At 37.1% G+C, this 23,970-nt stretch overlaps 1 protein-coding gene across 5 annotated transcripts in view; it reads left to right on the top strand.

The window, feature by feature from the left end:
* Nucleotides 1–23,970, top strand: part of RYR2 (ryanodine receptor 2) — a 572,172-nt gene that overhangs the window by 501,766 nt on the left and 46,436 nt on the right. For 3 of the 5 annotated variants that reach the window (XM_033099500.1, XM_033099501.1, XM_033099498.1), the window contains 6 exons: nucleotides 65–88; nucleotides 9,527–9,626; nucleotides 10,784–10,863; nucleotides 14,615–14,691; nucleotides 15,519–15,592; nucleotides 17,429–17,446. In XM_033099500.1, coding sequence (XP_032955391.1) covers nucleotides 65–88; nucleotides 9,527–9,626; nucleotides 10,784–10,863; nucleotides 14,615–14,691; nucleotides 15,519–15,592; nucleotides 17,429–17,446 — 373 coding nt within the window. The remainder of the gene's footprint in view (nucleotides 1–64; nucleotides 89–9,526; nucleotides 9,627–10,783; nucleotides 10,864–14,614; nucleotides 14,692–15,518; nucleotides 15,593–17,428; nucleotides 17,447–23,970) is intronic. The other 2 variants (XM_033099502.1, XM_033099499.1) reach the window with 1 other exon arrangement.

Genomic DNA, 23,970 nt, shown 5'->3' with positions numbered 1-23,970 from the left:
TCTACCAGCTGTCTTCAGAGCAATTGTTTATTGCTATTTTGCTTCTGTCCTCATCCTTCCTAAGGTCACAGGATCCCAGCGCAGCAAGGTAAACTGTATATGTGTGTGTATTTGTCTGGGTCTGAGTTTCGGTTTCTGTGACATTTACCTTTTTGTTAGACCCAACATCTCAGATTCTTTTGTAACAAAAGGTCTTGCAATCTTTCTACGAGTTTCTAGCGCCAATGCAGTTGGACTCTTCAGTGTCCCTTCCTTGACACAGGTTTATTCTTGCGATTGAAGTAGCTCATAATTTGAAATTTTATGGTGCCTGTTAACCTTGATCTGCACACTGTGCTGGGATCAAGGAGACCACCCCTCGTAGGTGGTAAACTTTTAACCAGAGACATCGCAGTGCAGCGTTTGGTCTCATCCCTCTTGATGTTTTTTTATACCAGTCTCGTCGCTTGAAGAGACATGACAAATGGCATTCCTGGTAACATTGGAAATAAGTCTGCTTTTCCATTGTGCTAGTGATAGCTGCAATTAGTAATTGGAGATTTTATTCCACAACTTCAACCTTGATTTTAGCATTTCGTTCTAGGGAAGAACTTGATTATTTCTATCTCTTAATATTTTGAATAGCTAAGCACTTATAAAATTTGCCCAGAGAAAATATTTTGACCTGCAATTACAAAAATAATTTGAGATATAAAAAATAGGACATTATAAGGAAATTTCTTCAAGGAAGAAAGTAAAACTTAAGAGATATGGAAAGCGGGGTGGGAGGAGAGTGCTAAAGTGCCAAGGATTTGCCAGGTCTTCTGCCATCACATGTATGTTTCAGTCATATGCTCCTGTTAAAACTTGCCTGATTGAAGTTGGTCATCAAATCCCCTGCTTCATCTGTAATATATGTAAATATACTTTTCCAACAACTACTTATTTAATAATTGATTGCATATTTAGTTATTATATATGACCATTGTTTAGATTTGAGCCACTTCAATATTAAAACTATTAAAATGGACAGTTAAATCTTATAAAGAGGCTGATATTAATTGAAAGGGAAGAAACATTTTAGCAATTACCCAAAATGGTAATTACTACAGTTAAATGTTATCTTTACCTTGGAGTTTTTCATAAGCCAAAGCAAATAATAATAATAACAAATAAATGATAGCATTTCAAGTCAAATAACTTTATTTTTCTGAGCATGATGGGTTTTGCGGTCACCGGGATTATCAAACAGATTTGGTACCAGAGTAGACCACATTTTTAAACCACGATTTTGCAAAATATACAGAAACATTCCTCACATGTTTGCTTCTTCTACTGCTGTTCTCTTAAATCAGAGAGAATGATATTAAATGGTAATGCAGTGAAAGCATTTCTGTGGAATACTAGGGTGCTAAACACAGATTTATTACTTACTGAAAACACTGATTTAATGATAGTGGAGCTTGAGTAAGCCAGAGGAAAGGAGCGTTACCTTGCCTCCGAGAACACCTTTGTCAAATATTAGGCAAGTTGCACATCCCTAGCAGGTGCCCAATTCCTAATTCACAGATGAATTTCCTGATGAGTTCCTGAGGTTGTATTAGTCTGTACTATTGATCAAAGAGATTTTTTTATGTCTTAAATACTAAATATGTCTGTGGTAGAGTTGACGTTCGGTGATAAAAACTTAGGAGAATAACTTGTATTCTGTCCCAGATGGGCGTCAGGTGTATCTCAAATGACATCATTCCTAAGAACCCAGAGCAATTCCCAGCTTGTATTGCTAACTGTGACCATTAAGTACGAAAGAATCAACTTATATCCATAATGTCTTAAGGACTGATGTTATGTAGTGCTACCCTCTGAGAATAGCACTATTGTCTGGCCCCTCCAGTGATCTAATTTTGAATGGAATTCAGTTTTTGATAATTCTGTAAGAATGACCTCGCTCTAAGATGTCCCCTCTTCCATAGCTACATAAGTAGATCTTTGAAGGGTTTTATTTTGTTCTGTTCATAGGAACACAGCAATCTATATTAGAAGGGCTTCCTGAATCTTACCAAAGAGATCCCTTACATATAAAAACATTGGAGATACCACTATGGACATAAAACATTGAAACCATTATTCTTTTTCTCAAGAAAACGTACAATGCTTTGGTTCCTACTGCAGAAGCTCTATGGGGGGAGGAGGAAGAGATTTTGATGACCAGTGTTCTCGAAAACTCATGCCTTTTGCTGCAACCTGCCAACTGCATTTTTATGTCATGAAATTGTTCAACTCAAGTGAAGCCCTCATGTCATAGCCCAGGTTCCCTAGGACACAAAGTCCAGAGATTATGTAGTAACACTTGATGGAGTTGGGGGTGTTGCCATCCGGGGAAGCATGAGTAAGGGAAAAAGAACTGATGATACAGGGAAGGACAGAGCGCAAACACAAGGTAATGAATGCCTCCTGAGCTGACGATGGCTACTCCGGTCTCGCCAGCTGCTCGGTGGCGTTGGATGCTCCCAAAGAGGCCGTGTGCACCATGGGACAGCGCCTCCTGAGGAAGGGTGAGCACTTTATCTGGTTCCGGCCCACCTCCTATGTCTGACTGGTCATAGGGAATTGATTTCTTCCTGCTTCCTGCTGATATTAACCAGCCTTTCCATGCAACCCCTGGGGAAGTCAGAGCCAGCTTGGGTCCAGCCTGCTGAGCATTTGGGGACTGCAGTCTCTCCGAATCCATCAGCATGGGGTCTCCGTAGTGAGTCGTAGCATGGTAGCAGCCAACTTTCATAAGCACAGTAACGCTGTGAGTCATTTCTAGAGCCACTCTGGCTCAGAAGCAAGGCAAGTAGCCAAGGCTTGGAGAGAAGGGGAGTTGGGCAGGAAAGAGGACTGGTCCTGGCATGAGGAATTTTCCCAGAAAACACAGCCCTCTATATCATAGATGGTAATTCGTGCATATGAATGTGTGGACCTAAATAGAAAACTGTATAGAAGACATATATTTAAACATATAATTGTGCATTTTTTATATGCTCAGTAATTTGACTTCATGTGCTGTCATTTTAAAAGTAACCCCAGTAGAAGCTTCTTCTTCACAGCATTGTGTGTAGAAAATGGGATGCAGTGAGTCATTAAGACATTCAGAAGGACCACCTGCATTTGAATCCCAGTTCCACCACTTAACTGTGTGATCTTGAGCCTTGGTTTTCCTATCTGTAAACTGGGACTAATTAGAGTATGTACTTCACAGGACTGTGATGAGGATTGAATTAGTTCATACATCTGAGGCGCTCAGAACATCACCTGTCATAACAAGCCCTACGTGTATTTGCTGTTATTATTACATTTGATCGTTTTTTCACTTCCCTCCTAAAATCAAGTGAGGGAAGTCCACTGAGCAGCGTGTGCAGTGTGGTGAGCACAGCACCACCGGGCAGGGGGCCTGTGTTCTCAGCCGCATGCTGACTGGCTGACTGCAGCCCGTCACGTTCACTTACTCTGGGCCTCAGCGTTTTGTGCTTTGAGCTAACAGCTTCGAACTAGATGTTCTGAGGTGCAGGCGCCATAACCACCTTCAAAATGGGCTGATTCACTGCTCACGAGTAAGTCGTTTCCATTTTCTGGGAAATTTCCTCGTTCTTTTAAATGCATACACATTGATGGAAGCCTACACATATTCATTAGTTCTCTTCTGATCGTTTGTGGAGAAGCAAAATAAGAAAATAAACCTGGTGTGTTTTGTGGAATAAGAATGTCACAGTAAAAATGTTTGACAGAAAATAAAGTCGTGTGTGTGTATATCTCCCTTTTCCTTGATACTTAAAATATCACACGATGACACATACAGTCAGACAAAGGGGAAAAAAGTGTCAAGGGATGAAAAGAGTTTAGGGACACCAAGTGGAACCTTCCAGAAATGAGGTTACTCCAGAAACCCATGCCTTAGAGTTCAGCTAATTTGTGCAGGTTGTCCGCCCTACTGATCCAAGCTTTGCAGCAGCCAACATAAAATCACATACATTTAACAGTTTATTAGGTTAAGAAGGTAAAGATAGTCATCTTATTTGGGAGGAATGAAAATTCCTGAAGCATTTTTACCCCTGATGTTCTCTGTGAAGAGGACAAGTGATATAATGAAAAAGGTATTCAGAAATTCAGTGGAAGTATTATAATTACTTGATAATATGTACAATAAAGTTCATCTGAGGATGGCTTCGCATTCGATGAGTACCAGGTGTTTGGGAGAATGGAAGGGCTATGTATCCTTAAGACAGTCTCTTGAGAAATCCTTCCATCAGCTAAACAGCAGACACTTGGTAGGGAATTTGAGACTGTATCAGTACGTAGAGTACAGCTGTTTCTCAGGAGTTGATCTGGGGTAGGGTTAATAACCATTTTTGAAAACTTAGAATTGCAAACACTAGAACTACTAGGATGGGGAGATCTCACAGTCCAAATAATGCGTTGTTATGACCCATCTATGATAAAACTGATTCTAACTTCTCTTTTTCCCACAATGATTATTCCAACATTCTGGCACCTTGGTGATCTAGCCAGACTTTCCTGTTATTAGAGTTTCTCAATCACTGTACTGTTCTCATTCTCTCTCTTGTCAGGCGATAGTAATAGAACTGCATTAGCCCTTACTTTCTGTATGCAAGGCAGTAGTAGTGCTTTTAGAGCTTAAAAAAAAAGGTAAACGAAGATTGTTTTAAATCAGTATCATGCTTGGGATAAACCACATTCTCTCTAATGATAAGTCAAATTAACTTCACTAATTTGATAACCTCTGATTTTAGAGTTACTCATTATTTCCTCTCCTTTTATACCTTGTTACTGAAGCTCTTTGTGATGTAGTGTGAATTTTGTCATCTGGACCCTAAAATAGAAAACTGCTTCAGCTCTGCTGCATATTATTGCTTTAGCAGAGTATTAATTAGTCCTAAATATGTTGAATCCAGGGGAAACAATATTCCAACGGAAGGATAGATGATACAAGAAGAAGTAAGCCGTAAAGTCACGTGCAGAGCACATCAAAACTTCAGAGTCTCCAACACGTTAACTGAACTCTATTTCTCTGCTTTAGTCTTTTTGTCATCTCTTTGACATTTAAACAAAGTTTGCTTTGGGTAAAAACATATTTTTTTTCATTATCTCTCTCTCTTTCTGTTAAAGAGAGAGCATTAGAAACTATCCTCATCCTGTTGAGAGCTAGAATCTGGAAGATGATTCTATTTGCTAGATCAGCAGCAAAGGAAATGGGTGATGAAAAGTACAGGCAAAAAATTAAATGAGCCCAAAACTACAATTTGAGAATTGTTACTTGTTTTTATGTATATAATTGTAAACTTCTCAGACCATGTGCTGAAAATGAACTAAATACATTTTTCACATGTACTAGCTTTTACAAAGGAGAAAGCTCTTCCAATGGAAATATAACCTTTGTAAAATTTCAGATTAATTGTACATGCTATATATCACATTATTTAGTTCATACATTCACATTTTCTGGAACATTTATTATGTGCAGGGAACTCTACTGGATATACAGTCCATGTGCATGGGTGTTGTAGTTCAAACAAACAAACAAACAAACAAGCAAACAAAATAGCTGTGGCCTCTGTCCTTAGCGAGATGCACTTCTAGGAAACTCCATACATGTTCATTTAATTAAAAAAAATTAAATTTAAAAGGTTGGGGATCCATCTATTATTAACAAAGGGATAATCTTATAAGTGTTTTCCTAACACTGAGAGTCAAGTCTATATGAACGTGGCCACCCTACAGTTTTGGAAGCTGGAATACAGAACAAAATTAACTGAAGTGGAGAATGTGGCTCTTATCTCTACTCTTGCTTTCCCTTAGTCTGAGTTGGTCTGCTTGTGTTGTAAACCAAATTATTGGCACCATTTCACTGACTGTCATCTTTGTCCTCGTAGTTCCCCAATTCCATCTTCTGTGTTTCAGTCTTGTCTTTTCTAGTAATATGGAGAGTCAACGTCACCTTGTAGGGTATGAGTACATTTAAGATGCCAGATAAGAATATGTAATGACTTACAACATTAACATCCATGACTTCTAATTTTATTAGATTATAGAAAATATTTTTAAAAAGAACTTAGTTCCTGGAAATTTCTAGTAACGTATAACTAGTTTTCACATTCAGTTTAAGAGGAAAACATTATGAAACCCTTTTCCACAATTGCTGAAGCCTTGGAAATCCAGAGCGAGAGAGAGAGAGACAGAGAGAGAGAGAGAGAGAGAGAGAGAGAGAGAGAGAGAGAGAGAGAGAGGAACAGGTTCATTTGGTGTGAAACACAGACTATAAATTGGTCGCCTCAGCCTGTGACGCACATGTTACCCAAATGTCCCTATAACTGAAGAAGGTCCTTCAGAAACAATGTGAATTGTTTTACTGTCATCAGGCTGCCTTGGTTTAAAATACCTGATCATTTCCATTATGGAGATAAACGATTAACTTTATCCATCAAGTAGCAAGGGACATGCTTATTCTTTTTATTTCAATATTTTTTCTCATATAAGGCAAGTTGTTGAAGAACCGAATGGATTTTTTTTTTCAGTCCTTTCAACTCCTCTTTTTCCCCAGTAAGTGCTAAAAAAGCTTGAGTTACTCTTAGCCAAAAATGGAAGAATATGAGCAATTTTATGGCAAACTTCAGTTATATTAAAGCAAATCACGACACTCAATACTTCCATTCAACCCCTGTGACTTGATCATCATCTGATTTATGACCACCATTGACCTTAAAAGACCAAGAGTCTTATTAGGAAAACAGCTGATACCTCTTGGTTCCTCTTGGCAATCAGAACTGTTTGCCGAAGGGAAAAATTCAAATTGTGAGGCTGCTCCTTTTCTTTCCTCCCGTAACCTTTCCTTTGTAACATTGGAATAATTGAAAGACTAAGCTGCAGGTTGAAGGCATAATGTTTATTTAAGACCCTTTGGCAGTGCTAGGCAGAATCTAGGGTGGGGTGGGGTGAGGAACCCCACCTGTCAAAAGGTCCTTTGAAGGTGTGATTTCCCTGAGTAAAATCGTTTTAAGAGATCGGTCTCCAATTTGCTTAAAAAAGCGAATCTGCAGTAAATTTGAAATGGAAGTCTTTTTCTTTCCACCTAATCCATCATTTTATTGTCTGAAAACTGGTTTAGTTGCCAAGGTTCTTTTTTTTTTTTTTAATGTTGTGATAGAATTTCCAGTGATGAGATTAAATTACATACCGAGAAGCAGTTGTCCAGGGTAAAGCACCAGAAAGAATGATATTGAAGATCTCCTGAAGAGACCCCCCAAGCCACAATCCACCACAGAGGGAATTTGGAGAGGTCCACCTGACCCCTCCTTACGAAGTACTTCCTGCCTCTCCATCATTATATCATTTTTAGGTCAATACTGTTTTCAAACGACTATCCTCATCACCCCTGACCCTGAAATACTTATTGTTATGGAAACTTAGAGGCTCTGTAAGGAAAATGAGAGTGATCTTTGCCCAGGGAGTTTATTTTCATATAAAACTAGGGAGTTTATTTTCTGAAGAAGATAATATGACTCCTGTCTATGTTTTGATCCTCTGGACCACCATTCGTCCTATGTGACGTAAGTTACTGAAAAGGATACTGGAACCTTAGAATGTATTGTACAAGTTTTTCTGGCAGATCTTTGAGCCGGCCTACCTACTTTTGGAACACAAATGGCAAAGGTTACTGTTGTTTTTGTTTTTGTTTTTCTTCAAAAATATGTGGCGTGCTGCCATCTTCGATCTTCTTTGGGTGTCCTGATTACTATCTTTATGTTCTATTGGGTCAACGGAAGAACTGGTCTTTCTAACTCACTTGCCTCTGTCGTTGATGAAAACGATAGGGCAGTACCTAACCCAATAATTTCTTATCACCGTCTTATTGAAAAACTCTCTCACAAAAGGAGTTGGTAAAGCTGGCAAGCAAAATTCCAAAAAAATAGCCCTGGCAATAGGAGGACAGTAAAAGATTGTTGGGTCTAAAAGGAAGAATCAAATGTTGCTCACCGATTTTCAACAACACCTGAAAAGCAGGTGAAGGGTTCTCTTTCAGTTTTTCTGAAACTGTGTTGTAATGACAATATGGTTTTGTGTGTCTGTGTGTTTTTGTTTTCGTTCTGTTTTTGACTTCACAGGAAGAGGTTTAAACATGAAGGCAAACCTTTTAGATGTCAGCATGGCTACCTACAAAGCAAAGCTGCCTTTTTCTTTTCTTTTCTCTGCTTCCATTTAGGCCTGTCACATAATTTAAGAAAAAAATAAAAAACTTAACCACAGGAACGCTAACTATAGTGTGAAAAAAAAAACCCTGATCGATTTTGTTTTCGCAGCACGATAATATCAAAGATTTAAGAAACCATTTTGCCAGCATCGGCGAGAACTCTCTGGTAACAGCATAAATGTCTGTGTCGGTTGCTTTTGGTTTAAAGGTTTCTTTTTTTCATTTGTTTGAGCCCATTTCTTTTCCCCCCTCCTTTTAGTTCACTTTATTTTTCATATTCCGTAACTAGCAAGCCTTCATTTTTTAAACCTCTTCCATCTTCCAGTGTCTATTTTCCGTACTTTGGATGGAAAGTTTATGGCGGCAAAGCTGTCACTCTGGCTACTTCTGCTGCAGCTCTTCCTGCTCTGAGGTCATATCTGTTTTGGCCGTTGTGTTTATGGACATGATACTAATTGACTGTTTCATGTCCCATTGACTAAGCTTCTCTACCACGCCATTTGATGGACTCGCTGTCATAGGGCTCTATGCAACTCTCATTCTGCAACTTATACTGCTTAGTTCCGTCTCAATTCTCCAGCGAACTGGATAGCTCAAGTGAATGATCCTATCAGTCTTGAACTTGCTGTGCCTTTATATTTTCTTTTTATTTTCTTCTTTATGTTTTCAGTGGTAGTTTGAGTGGGAAAGAACCAACTCCAGCCATTGCTCCAGCAGCATCATGCAGTATTGTTTGTTACCGCCAGAGAATACAAAATATAAAGGCACATTGCTTCTTTTATCCTCTGGGGAACACTGGGGAGATCTGTATATCATAAGTCCGCTACTTAGTTGAAGCCTACTTTTTTTATCCATATCAGCTTTCAATTTTGCTTAAACTCCAACACGTCTCAGTTAACGTTTTTCTGTCATTCAGTGATAACTTCAACTCGAGCCATTTGCTGAGCAGTATCAAGTTATGGCCATGACACGGGAGATTATTTAAAATGTGGCAAACTTATGCCCAAATGTATGATTGAGAAAGTGCAAGTTTCAATGATGAAGTACAGACTTCAAAACTATGATACAGGCTTTGGACTAATCAAATCATTAAAATTGAGAAAATCCATCCTGATCAACCAGTTGAAACAAAACCAAGAGTTGACTATGTTAACGTCTGTATAATAACATCGTTGGTGTTGAAATGGTCCATAATGTTGACATAGAGCCCATACATGAAGAGATGACTAAAAATATGGTTTATAGAAAGCTACTCGCTTACTGATCGCCACAACATAAATGGTTGGGGTTTGTGTTCAGGAAAAAGAAATGGAGAAGCAAAAGCTTCTGTACCAACAAGCCCGGCTGCACGACCGTGGAGCTGCTGAGATGGTGCTGCAGACCATCAGTGCCAGCAAAGGTGAGTCCAGGTCACCTCGGGAGTGACGTTCTTAGACTTCCTCTTTCCGCTCCATGAACTCCCTTAGTTCAATTTTACTGACTTGTTTATTCCCTGGAAGTTCTGGTTCATGACTCAGTCAGGTAAATTAACAAATGGGAGCTCTCATTTACTGAGTCCAACCTTGACTCATTTTTGCAGAGTCTTATTAAAAGACTTATTTTATATCTGTTCATGAAGTTCTGAAAATGCTGTTGTGACACAACTCTAGCAAAATCATATAAATTAGGGGGTGGACAAATGTTTCCTGTAAAAGGCCAGATAGTAAATATTTTCAACTTTGTGGCTGTGTGGTGTTTGTTACAGCAACATGAAAGCAGCTGGAAACAGTATGTAAGCAAACGGTGTGGTTGTGTTCCAATAAAACTTTATTTACAAAAACTGGGGATGAGCTGGACTTGGCCCTCAGGCCACAGTTTGCAGACCCTTGATTTAAATGTGTAGACTTTTACAGTGAATCCTTCTTTACAATTAAAGTAGTAGTATATCTTTTAGTAGCCAGCCATTTCTGGATGATTTTTCTTACATTTGTCATATTTTCTTTTTGAAAACATTTTTACTGTAATTTGTAATGGAATGGAAAAGTAATGGTGGTACACTCTGTTATTAAGCACTTCTCTTCCAAATATGGAGATTATTCCTATTTCTAACATAAGTACAGTTGAATAACATTCAATTAAATATAACATACCAAATGATAGTCAACTAGTTGGATTTAAAATTTTGTCATTATTATCTGGATAACTTAAAATTGCGACTAGTCATCTTAATAAAGTCATCCTAAAATAAAAATATTATTTTAATGCACATGGTTAGCTTTGCATTTTAATATTTTAGGCTTCACTAGTTCAAAATCAATTATTTCTTCCTATTTCTTTTTTTTCTATGTCCTCATATAGTTTCAATTTCTGGCAGAATTTGCTAAAAACATTGATGGCAAAATATGCATTCTTACTCTTTTCATATATTTTTTTGGCATATAAGTCAGTATGTCCCCCTCCACCACTATACGAATTTGTAAGGGTTAATGATAATTTGAAAGTGCATGTTTTGAGGTAGAATAGGTTAATGCAGCAGGTGAAATGATGTAAGGAACACTATTTTTTTATATTTTCAAGGTGAAACTGGACCAATGGTAGCTGCTACGTTGAAACTTGGAATTGCTATCTTAAATGGTGGGAACTCCACAGTACAACAGGTAACGTCTTGAAGCCGCTCACTCTTCAAACAATGGACTGTACAGCCCTCCTGTTGAACTACTTTAGTCATCCTAAAAGCACTATTAGTTAGACAAGTTTTCATTTTCTGTGTAAAATATGTCTTTATTTTATGATCATCTTTTCCCAGCCTCCAAATATCTTCTAGGTAGTACACCAAACATCCCACATGGGCACTCACTCTCTTGAGTCGGAAGTCCTGCCATGTGATGTCCTCGCTTGCAATGTTGCATTTCACGTGACTAAGTCCCTGTCAAGCAGCTGGCTTGTCTCATAGTGAAAAATATTCTTACCGAGTGCCTAATCGGGTAACATGTCTTGTCATGTTAGAGCTCCTATAAAGTGATTCTCAGGTTGTGTGTTTGGTATGAAGCCTGCCCCTAGGTATCATGGGGGCAGAATGCGCTGTTAGGAATTATTTTAGTTATAATTCTTTCCAGTCTCCCAAGACAGGAGAAGAATCATTTCCCAACCAAATATTGAACTATGTTCTGTTCAAAAGTGAGACATGATCTGGCCTGGGATTTTAGTAACTTCAACCAGTTTTGACAAAGGATGCCCTGTCCAGAAGGCCAAAGTCTGTGAGTTTGTTAAAATAAGACTATTAGAGTGACTTAAAAGAAAACTGTCAGAAACAGACTGCCACCAGTTATGGGTTGCACACCTCTGGGACACTATTCACATGACCTACAGTGTAGTCCTAAACTCAGAAAAAAATCATATGCTAATTGAAAAACAGCAACAAAACATAATTTAAGTAGCAGATTGTGTTATTGTAAAGCTAAAATCTACCTCTTATTTTTATATTTTTGGCTTCTGTATGAGAAAGAACAGTTTACGAACATGGAACTAATAGCCATTCTTTCTTGGGTAAGTTTTTACGAGGCAGGTAAAGGACTACCTTGATCGATGGAAAGGAAGGCTAATGTAAACCTTAGAATGTCTGATACCCAGTTGGTGCAACCTCAGAATCACTGCAGTGGAACAAAGACATAAACATGCTCCTGAGATCTCTGAGTCTAAGAAAAGCAAAGCAGAGAAAATCTGAAGGTTGCTTTGGGCTGATGAAGTTTGGACTAGGTTCAGTACAACCTGGAAAGCTGAAACACTCATCTGTACATTTTCCTCAAATTGTGTACTATTTTTCTATAAATATAATCATTGTGTTTTAGGAATGGAAGAGAACATAGACATAATCTAAACCAGGGTTCTTAGCTTTTTCTTTTTAATTAAAATTTATTGGGGTGACAATGGTCCACAAAACTACATAGGTTTCAAGTGTACTGTTCTATAAGACATCATCTATATATTGCATTGTATTCACCACAAAGAGTCAGTTCTCCTTCCATCACCATATATTGGACCCCCTTTACCCTCTTCTACCATCTACCCTCCCCCTTACTCTTTGGTAACCACTAAACTGTTGTCTGTGTCTATGAGTTTATGTTTCTTTATTTTTTGTCTTGTTCCTTTGTTGCTTTCATTTTTATATCCCACATATGAGTGAAGTAATATGGTTCTCAACTTTTTCTGTCTGAGTTATTTCGCTTAGCATAATAATCTCAAGATCCATCCATGTTGTCGCAAATGGAAGTATTTCATCTTTTCCTATAGCAGAGTAGTATTCCATTATGTATATATACAACATTTTCTTTAACCAATCACATATCAAAGGACACTTTGGTTGTTTCCATGTCTTGGCCACTGTAAATAATGCTGCAGTGAACACTGGAGCACATATATCTTTACAGATAAATGTTTTCAGATTTTTCGGCAGTTTAATGAGGCCTCTGGACTCCTCCCGGGTAACGTTACTGCACAAAGTAGCATTATACTGCACAAAGCAAATATATTGACATGTGGTTATGAGAATATTATAAAACAGGTTTCGATAAAGTAATAGGAGTTTTTTAAGAACTCATTAAATAAAAGATCTATTCCTCGGTCTAATAATTGTTGAGAAGGAATGGTTAGTCTAAATATTTTAAAATAGTTGCAATAATTGTAACGTGATCTGAAAATACCTGAAGTTTCTATTGGTGACAAAATCATAGTGACTGTTACATCCTACTTGTGTTGTTGCTTAGGTGAATAGTTGAAAGGAATGCTAAGTTTCAGTTAGAAGTTAGTGAAAATAAAGATGTCTTTCTTCCCCATCCAATTTACAGATGTCCTTTTTCAAATTTCCATAGTAAATGACTACATGATGTTAAAAAAAGGAAAAACACAAAACATGCCTAGTCTCTCCACAATGTTTGTCAAAAAATAATTTTCTATTCCCTTACATTTTATTTCAAAAAGACCTTAATCGTATGGTACATATGTTCAGAAATCCTTCGAGCCAAAAGTAGCCTGGAGAGACCATGTAATGATATGTGTGCTTGTCGCCTACATAGGTCTTTTCTTTTTTCTCTAAACTTTCAGTTACATGTTTCACCACTTCCCTTTGATCCTCTTAGGCCATATTCCTTTGTTTTAAAAGACCAAGGATTTAATAAGTGCTTCCCATTTGATTAGACCAGTAAGTTATCACAACTGCCAAAAATGGCTGTGTGTTTAATGTATCTCTGTGTGTACAAATTTGTGTGTATGTGCGTATACATGCATGGGTAGGTGTATGCATTTGTGTGTATGTGTGTGTGTGTGTGTATGTGTGTGTGTATGTGTATATATACACCGGGGATGCCAGAAAATGTATACACATGACTTGTGTGTATCCGTCTTTTGTTATCGGTATATATTGAGTATTACAATTTTAATACAGCTTTTTCCTTTCTTAAAATGTATATACATGTTTTTGGCACCCTCTGTGTATATACACATATACACATTGTATTGTGTATATGTGTATGCAGCTTTTATATATTTAGCTTCATATGGCCTTTGAGTCTGATTTCTGAAAAAAGATTAAGACCAAAATTGTCACTGCCTAGCTGGACCCTGTTAGCGCTGATAATAGGAATTATTTTCTTCTACTCAAGATTTGGAGAACAGTCCATTTATTTTCTTAGAAACTTTGGTGCGCCTACTATCACCTTATCATCTTGTATGTACTTCTTATTTGAAACTTCCAGCACAATTTATGCATTTTATGATATTGCTATTCCAGTTCCATTTTGGTATGTAGCAGTAAGCTAACAGTGTTTCTTTTTGTTTCATTTTTTTTTTTTTTTTTACATTTGTGTTTAACCAAAATTTGACCACAGAATCTGACATCATTCTGAGAACAGAGGAGAAATTTAATAGTCAAACGACTCCTACCATTCCTTGGTTTAGAGACTATGGTAACGGAAACTGAACTTCTGTCTGTAACATTAGCACGTGGTAGTCACAACTCTTGGATTGTAGTACTATTTAAGAAACTCACTTTTGTATGGTGATCTGTGACTAGCATCCAGGTGGACCTTCTCCCACTATATGTGGAAGTACCTGAACTTCCAAATGCTTAGTGATGAGAAGAGAACTGAGAATTCTCCCCCCTGAGATTTATGATGCTTCCGCTGTTTGTGTAAAGCAGAGCACTTGTTCCAAACCATGTAGACACGTGCCACTATCTCGCTTTGACATGCTTGTCACTATTCCATAGAAAAGATGACATCAATAATATCTATATGTACTAGTATTTTATCTTTATTCCAGAATAGACAGCATGTTTTTGTTGTTTCTTTACTTATTTAACCAAAGGAACAAGAGTTTTGTTCAGTGGCCGTGTGGTTTCTGTATTTCCTGTAGAAAATGCTCGACTACCTCAAGGAGAAGAAGGACGTGGGCTTCTTTCAGAGCCTGGCGGGCCTGATGCAGTCCTGCAGGTGAGAATGCACCTCCTGTGTCACTTCTGTTCAGCGGTGGCATCGCTCAAAGTGTTTTTCATTATGGACAATAATTATACATAGAAGAACTTTGAATGATGATAATGAATCTTATAATTTAATCATTATAATTTAATGATTATAATTATTAATGATTATACACTTTAAAGTGGGACAATAGGTAGTGCCTTATTTTCTCTCTTGTTATTAGCTTTAGTAATGTTTTAATTACTAACTTACTTGATGTTAATAATGTATTAAAATGGTCTTCCCAGTGCGTCAATGGAGACCTTGCAGAATTAATGTGTGTTCTGCATACCTGAAAATGAGTAATGTCTGATTTTTCAAAGAGAAACAAGAAAATTCTATTTAGTTTTATTTGGGACCTTGTAGACTGTTTCTCATTTTTCCTAAGTAAATGATCCTTAACCAACTAATTTACAATAATTGCTTTTTATTTTTTACAGTATTTAAAATCATTCAGACAGCATTTGAGTAAGAAACCTGACCCACACTTAATGAAATAAGCTATTCCAACTGGAAGAACAAGGTTATTAGGATTCCATTTGAGTATGTCTGCTAACTTTGCGATGTACTCCCAAAGTTGAAGCCTATTAATCCTTATGTTTTGACTTTCACGTGGGTCCTTTCAGCACAGGCCCTCGGGAGAGACGAATCTTGCTGCTGCTCGTAACGTGGCAGGGCCTGTTTCCATTATGTAACCATTTGCTTCATGTTTCAAGTTATACATTTTTCAAACATTTGCTCTCCTGAAGGAGGAAAATTTTCTATGTGTTCTCTGAATGTGTCTCACCCTGTCATTGTAGTGTCCTCGACCTAAATGCCTTTGAGCGACAAAACAAAGCTGAAGGACTTGGAATGGTGACAGAGGAAGGATCAGGTATTGATTACTTGAAGTAAAAGCGTCACCTGTCCCCCCTTCTTTCCTGAGTTGAGTCAGTTATCAATTATCTTTTCAATACAGAGAGATAGATACAAGGTTATTTGTAAATGGACATAATGCTTATGTGACTCATTTAAACGTTTGTGATTGGACATTCATGCAGGTCATACCCAAACCCAACCTTTCATGGTGGCCATTGCCTCCTTTTTGTCTGACCTGCTGTCCTGGCCTTTCCCCTAGTTGGGTGGTAGATAAAGATGCCTTATTAGAGAATTATCTATAAAATGAGAAAGCACATGGATGAACCAAATTAGAGAATGTTGGTTTAGCAGTCAGGCTTTCAGATTTTTCTCTCTCCTTAGGATAGCAATGCTGTCAGATCATTCAAACCACCACTATTGCCACTGTCTCCTCCCTTTTAGCAGTTATCCTTCTGTCTCATGTATCTAAATGTCTTTGCAAGTCCAAATTGTTTGATGAAAGACATTAAAGAGTAATGTTTGTGTTTGAAGAACTCTGATCACATAATTTAAATGGGCACAAAATAACGACTCACATAACCTGAGTTTTTCTCTCTCTAGATAGGCGTGTATATAAACTAGAAAAATTAGTACACAATGTATTTAAAGTAGAAATAAATGTTGCTGCACATTCATTTTAGTATTTAAGAAAAATATCTTCAATATTTTTGTTTCAACTTGTTTTTTATTCTTTTGTGCTTGATTTTTAAATTAATTTAGTTTTAGTAAGGCCCTATGTATTTATCTGTTTTTGTTTGTTTGTTCTGGTTTAGTTAATCAGTATACTAGTTTTGGACCATTGGGTCTTCTATAAAAACTAATGTCGTTCCAAAAATAAATTTTTCCCATCTGAGATTTGTACTCTGCTAGCCTTTCTGAAATAATTTAGAATTAACTAATCTCTCTCATTATATCTGTACATTTTTGTTCTTAAAATAGGAAAAAAATAGTTGCATACTTCTTGATGTATTTTAGAGATTGTCATTCACACATATTTTAACACTGTGCTACTATTAATATATAGCTCCTATGTGATTTTTCTTTTCATCTTGTCTGTTGATTGTATAGGTTCAGTCACCAAATATTAGTCATACTGTTACTTAATTGTGTTAACTACCTTCAGGAAAAATCACCAACAGCACTCTGAACTCACCTAGGTTTTCTGGAAATGAGGGTTGAGGCAGATATCTTTGTTTTGTGTCAACAGTGACACTACCTGTCCTGAGGGTCCCATCTGGAGAACTCAGAGCCACCACATGTCTCAGGAACATTACCTGCCTGCCTCTACTGAAGTTTGGGGCATTTTCTAGCTGTAAAGTGTCTAAAAATAAATGAATTATCTGTTCAAAGTCTGATTTACCTGTCTTAGAATTAGAAATCTGTTTCATTTTTTCCCAGCAGTCATTACCTAATGTTCCAGAGGCTCTGAATACAATTTAATGATTCATTCTTTGTCTCTGTTCGTATCAGCTCCCATCCAGGTCTAATTTACCAGGTCTCCTATCCGTTGTCAACCAGACATGGATTGCAATAACATTTGTGACTCCAAATCAGAAATACTGAGTGAGGGTCACCATTGTGATGTGACAGTTAGTTACCTCTCTCCATGTGAGATTGGTTTGATTTCTTTATTCTTTCTACACACACACACACACACACACACACACACAGAAATAATTGCTCAAACTAATTAATACGTTTACTATTATGTTTCCTTACAAACAGCAAAACAAAAACAAAATCTCAACTTTTCTTCTTCCCCATTCCTTTTCTTTTGACTACGGTAAAATGTACTCTGTCCTTCCTTCCTCAGTCATCACTCATGAGCGTGGTAATTATTAAAAATGAGTTGCCTTTTATTTATTTGTTCCTTGATTTCTTGTGAGTTTTGTGTATAGTCTTGATAGTGATAGTTCCTGTGCGTTTTTCCTCTTTTAGACCATTTTCACAAGTAGACTATATCATGTCCATTATTATGCATCCTTTTTGTTATTTTTTGAGTTTATATACTAAGCCTTCCTTTTTTTTTTTTTTTCCTATGAGGCTATGCAGTTATTAGCATATTGGATATGATGGGGCAACACACATTTAAATTATGTCCTTCGATTTGTTTTTTTCTGTTTCTTTCATTTAAAAACAAATTTCTGGTAGACCCAGTGTTTGCTATTGTTGTGAAAATGGATGGATCTTGGATATGTGCGGCATCACCCTGTGGCGTTTGTGTCTTGGACGTACTGTATCGTGGCTTTATGGCTACAAGCACTGGAGCATGGGAACTGAGTAAGGGTCCTGGGCAGGCTTGTGCGGACCACCCTCTTATCCAGTGGGCATTGTCATTTCCCTTCCAACATTCAGAGAGCTTCAGTTTTTCTCTATTCCTTTGGGAATAAAAATCACACATTAAAACCTTGTTAACATAACAACCAATTTTCATTCTTGAGACTGAATTCGAAGAACAATAGAAGCTATAGCAAATATTTACTCTTCAAACTCATATGATAACAGTGATGGCATTGGTACTTCAAATAGTTTCTAAAAGACCTGATATACAGTGGAAATGAAGAAGATCTGAGATTTTTGAGTAGCAACTAGTATGTCAAAGCACTTTAAAGATTAAATTGTGCTTTCTGAATACACCGTTGCCTTCAATAGAGACCTACTAAGAGAACATGCAATGGCAATTCATTAGCTCTATGAATGGTAACTATTTCCCAGATTAAAAAAACACCTATACTGGCTCTCTATCTTTTGGCATATTTTAAAAACTTGTGTTACATGGCCATTCTTCTGTTTTAAGATTCTACGGAAGTTAAGAAAAGTTTTTACCCTCCTAGGAGAAGGAAAGTCAGTCCTTCCTCTCGGAATGCACAGAAAAGGCTGAAAAATCTAAACTGTTCATGACGTCCTTGCTTCTGAGTTTGAGGCTCCGGCAGGGTGAGCTCAGCACTGAGAATGTAATCTGACAGATGTAAATCTTCTCCAGCCTGACCACTCTGTTTATTAGGCTAAATCTCGTCCTGGTGATGATAAAGTGACCGTAAGTTGTATAGCCCTGGAAAATGTATAACTTAAACACATGAACGTTTTGATACCCACAACCCTCCAATGAGGTATTGTCCCATTGTACTGATGAGGAGACTGAGGTGCAGGAAGATTACATGGCTTGTCCGAGGTCACACAGGGAAGTGGCAGGGCCAAGACTGATGTGCAGGCATCCTGCCTCCCACTGTTTCGTTTACCAACTCCATGAGCCACGTCCTTCTCCCCCATCTGTTAATATTCTTCAGGGGCTGATTCTGTGCCCAGCCTCTTGGCTTAGGTAGTAATTTTTGTCCTTTTACCTTTTGTTCATCGCTTCCTTTAAAGACGCAATCTGTTGCCAGTTTTTGCATTTGTTATTGAAGTTTTAAAATCACTTTGAAATTTTCTATGGTATTTCGAATCTGGTACTGAGATACCATTAGGAAATATGTGTTTCTTTAAGGTTTGTATATAAAGATTTCAGACTAATCATTTATACTCCTTTTTCTACTGCTGTTATTATCATGTTAGTTGGCCCGTATTCCTATGCCTCCTTAACTAAATTTCCCCTATTTGTATAAAAACCTGGACCTCCCACTTGTATTTTGTGTTATTTTGTTTTTAATTTTTTTTAGTTGCAGTTGACATTCAGAATTATTTTATTTTAGTTTCCAGTGTACAGCACGGCGACTAGACATTTATATGATTTATGCAGCAATCCCCAGATTCATCTAAAAGAATGGATCTTCAACACGTGTGTCTGGTAGATTTGTAATGTGCTCAGTCTCTGTATATTTTTAGTCACATGTGTTTTCTTTTAACATATAAATGATGCTCAAAGCCGTCAACCTATGTGGATATTTAAAATTTCATTCCATCTTTGAGTTTTTATGTTTCTCCTCAGCACCATTTAGACTCCTTACTAAATCATTATGAGCTTGAAAGTGCAGTTTTCCTTGTTTTCTTCTCAGAATGTAGTAGGAGATACTGCATTGTATTTTTTGATCGTTTTATGGTGGTCCTAGACTTCCTAAGCAAGATGAAACCTTGAAGCGGATCTGATCAAAAATTCCTCGGAAATTCTTTGATTTTTTAAAAAATTTATATAAAACATTAACTATCAATTAACCTTCCTTAATTTCTATCGTATCTGATAATGTATTGCATTGAGGTTCTTGTAGGTTGTAGTGCCACCGCATCAAGTGTATGTGGAGTTGAAGCAAAAAGGATTAATTTTTCAATTAATCAGTAGGATAATTAAAGCAATCAGTAGGATAATTGTCTCGCCTAGTTTTTTGGTAGTCTTTTCGGAGCTTATTTATTAGCTCTCTCCCAGCCTGGGATTTTCAAAGCAAGTGCAGTTCAGTGCTAACACCTGTGTTCTGACCACACACCTGCCATTCCCGTGGCTAGACTTTCTCTTCAAGGAAAGCCCGTGCTGTCGGTTCATGGCACTAAATGTTTCCTCAACATCCTTGTACAATTTTTAAACTTTGAAGTACTCATCTGAATTTCAGGGGCTATAATGTGCTAGACCCCGTCCCAGGCAGTGGCATTCCTGGGGAGCTCACTGTTGTGTAGACAGACGTGGAAACAAATAACTTCACAACAGCACTCTATAGGTTTGCGATGAAGTATGTAGCGGCCAGTGGCCTGGGGAGGTACCACCATACAAGTAACCTATGACTTGAAGTAGAAGTTTATCTGTTCAGATCAGGGAGGCAAAGAAAGGCCTTCCCCTAGAAGGGAACGGTGTACGTAGAGTTTAAGGGACAAGCCAATGTCAGAATAGTGACATACCTAGTGTGGCTGAAGTGAAGTGAACGACAAGAGGGTGGGAAGATGATTTGTGGGAGGCCTGAGGGGTCTTCTGTGTCCTGCTGAGGAATTTGCACTTTCTTCCTGAGGCCCTGGAGAGCCATTACATAAGAAACACATAAGTGATACTGTGTGTTCTGTGAGATCCACATGGAATTAAATTCCTAACATCTAGTGTTGAAAAATGCTTCCAGTAGAATCCATGAACATTGCAGCCCACAGATTTCTCATTTCTCAGTGAAGCTCATATGCTAACCAGACATTGGTCCTCCAAAGAGAGTGACCAGTTTGATTTCCTTTAGGGCCGTTGGGGAGCTCTGAGACTATGCTTAATGACAGATTGCAGGGAATTCTTGAAGTATACTTTTCATAATTACCATGGAAGAAATCTGTGTATCAGGGGAGTATTATCATTGCATTGCTGACAACTGTGTAGGATGACTGTTACCGTCTTAGGGCCAGGAAGTCAGTTTGGACCTTGATGGGTGGAATGGATGAAGGACAATCAGGAATTCAGTTAGCATAATGAGAGCTGACGGACAATACCAGGAGGTTATAGGAGAAAGAATCTGCCAATCACATTTGAAAGTGAAGGGATTTTTTTCCCCCTACAGCTAAGAGGTACTTTAATCCTGTTATCCATAGGACATACCTCAATTATTTCATATAGTGGTCATTTTCATTGTCTTGAGGTTTCAAATAGGGATTCTTTTTATGCACTGGTGTCAGGTTATTATCTTAATTTAAATATCTGCACTTAATGGAATTTATAGATTATCATATTCACAACCCACTGAAATTCTCTATTTTGGAAATCTAGATTTTTGAATTTAGGACTTCACACCATTGAAGCGTCACATCTATTCCTATTGTGCTTTGCGTATTTCAAAGCAGTTGTACTTGTTTGAACCAATTGGATTCTCCCAACAGCCCTCTGAACTCAGGAAGTCAGATATTATTAACCCCCATATAAAATGATGAAACAGAGGCTCAGAAAATTGACTTTCCCAAAGCCACACCTCTAGAAAATGTTTTCTTTGGGCTCTAGAATTGATGAAAGCAAGTAGGAGTTCACCGTTGAAATAACATATACCTAGTGCGTGTAGTCAAAGATTGTTAGCCAAACATCAGATCGATTACCGAGGAGACCTTTGTGAAGTTTAGAAACTATGGCATAGTGAATTCAGAAAGACCATATAATTTTGAAATTATGTCATTGCCTGTCTCTCCCCTTAGACTGTCTTTTTATCCCACTAGGTACCTAGCATACAGGAGACACTTAATGAGTGTTTATTCAAGTTTACTGGATTTAGACCCTTTACCCCTTGATAGTTGTGGCATATTAGTCAAGTTACTCAATTTCTCAGTTTTTTACTGAACCACCCAAGGGGTTTCATATCACCTAACTTACAGGATTATTGTAAACCTGAAATGAAATGATGAGAAACTATATTTAGCACAATACCTGGCATACCATAGTCTAACTAAATGTTCATCATGAATCCATTTTTTTTATTATTTGTTAGTTGAATTGTGATATGATTTAAGCAGCCACATTTAAGCCATTTATTTAAACCATCACATTAAAACTACCCATATAGAATCAAACACCTGACTTTGCACTGTTTAAAAATATTGTTTGCCTTAATCCTTCACTTTTGCCTTTATACAAAATAGATATTGAAGTCCTCTGAAGATCAGATAACCAGAATTATTTACCCCAAGGCAGTGGGGTACTCTTGTTTCCATTTAACTAATGTTTACAGGGAATTCTTTGATATAACCCGTCTGATGGTTCTTGCTACTCAGCCTTTTAGCTTTCCTTTACTGGAGATACTGACATGAGAAGGGAATCTTAGTCTTCTGAAGTTTATTGAGACTAATTCTATTGTGTGTGTGTGTATATATATGTATATACATATATACATATATACATATATATACACACACACTAGGTAGTCTTTTTACTTATTACATTAATTGTATTAAAATTATTGATCATTTTAATATTAATTATTACCGTGTTTCCCTGAAAATAAGACCTAGCTGGAGCATCAGCTCTAATGTATCTTTTGGAGCAAAAATTAATATAAGACCTGGTATTATATTATATTATATTATTTTATAAGACCCGATATTATATTATATTATATTATATTATATTATATTATATTATATTATATTATATTATATTATATTATATTATATTATACCGGTCTTATATTTATAAGACTGGGTCTTATATTAAAATAAGTCTGGGTCTTATATTAATTTTTGCTCCAAAAGATGCATTAGAGCTGATTGTTCGGCTAGGTCTTATTTTCAGGGAAATACGGTAATAATTAATAACAATTAAACCAAGATTTGACTGGATATAAGGCCACACACTTTGAGCCATGACCATGGATATTCTAAGTAATCAATAAAAACAAAGTTGTTTTTATTGAACTCAAGCAAATACTTGTGTGCTTTTCTATTAATCTGGTAAAGCGATTATGAATAGAACAGTGACCTTTAAAAGTGTGTTAACTTTATTAGATTTCTAAAATAGGAATTAATTATTACTAGTAGCTTGAATAAATAAGGTCTACCTTATATTATTTCCAAGTGAGAATTTATATTTTTGAGACTATTTTGGTCCATTAAAATTAAGATGGCTTTTTGAAAGTATAAACACATGTACTAAATATGTTCAAATAACTATATTAATCACTACGTAAGCATGTTGTTTCTAGCTTTACTTAGTGTTATTGCCACTGCTACTAAAACTAACCTTTCCACAATTTATAAAAATGGTCACCTAGATTATGAAGAGCCAGTGGGGTGGACAGTACACGTTATCCTATTTTATAGATGAGAAAACTAAGATACAAAGAACCAATTCATCATCAGCAACAATATTGAAATAACTCTCATTGTCTTACGGTATTAGAAATCATACGTCCCTTGTGATTAAAAACACAGGCAAAGGAATACTCTTCAGAATATTTACATTTGGCCCTCGTGCAACTATTGCAAATACTGTTTTAAGAATGAAAGAGCACTTTCAACTACATTTTACTCTGTTTCATTCCTTGTTGTTAATCTTAGTTTCCATCTTCCAGTGGAATTTCTTTTGCATCCATCACCAAATGGACTGTTGCTCTTGTAACAGCTTCAGACATAAAGCCACCATTCATCTCTGTTGCTGTCCCTTCTTCATGCAGCATGGGCAGTGGCAGCATTTTAATCAGATGCAAATGTGTCCATTATGCAGTAGTACCCACTTGATACCTGGTTCACCTGATGGGAATGGAGGCTTGGCCCTCTTCCCTGCTTCCCGATTGTTCTGGGATGTGTAGCCCGCCGGTCCTTATGTAAGTGAAGTGATTTCTATGCGTATGCAGTTGAGAAAATACTGCGTGTGCCAACAATGGCTAAAACCTTGTCATAAATCAGTGTGCAGAGCATTTTTCGGTCCACAGGTAGACAGAGCAATATTTATTTCAATGTTTCCTTTTCTGAATACTTTCGATC

The sequence above is a fragment of the Rhinolophus ferrumequinum genome, chromosome 27 (genome assembly GCF_004115265.2).
Source record: "Rhinolophus ferrumequinum isolate MPI-CBG mRhiFer1 chromosome 27, mRhiFer1_v1.p, whole genome shotgun sequence".
NCBI classification, from domain to species: domain Eukaryota; kingdom Metazoa; phylum Chordata; class Mammalia; order Chiroptera; family Rhinolophidae; genus Rhinolophus; species Rhinolophus ferrumequinum.
This window is presented reverse-complemented; position numbering and strand designations above follow the sequence as displayed.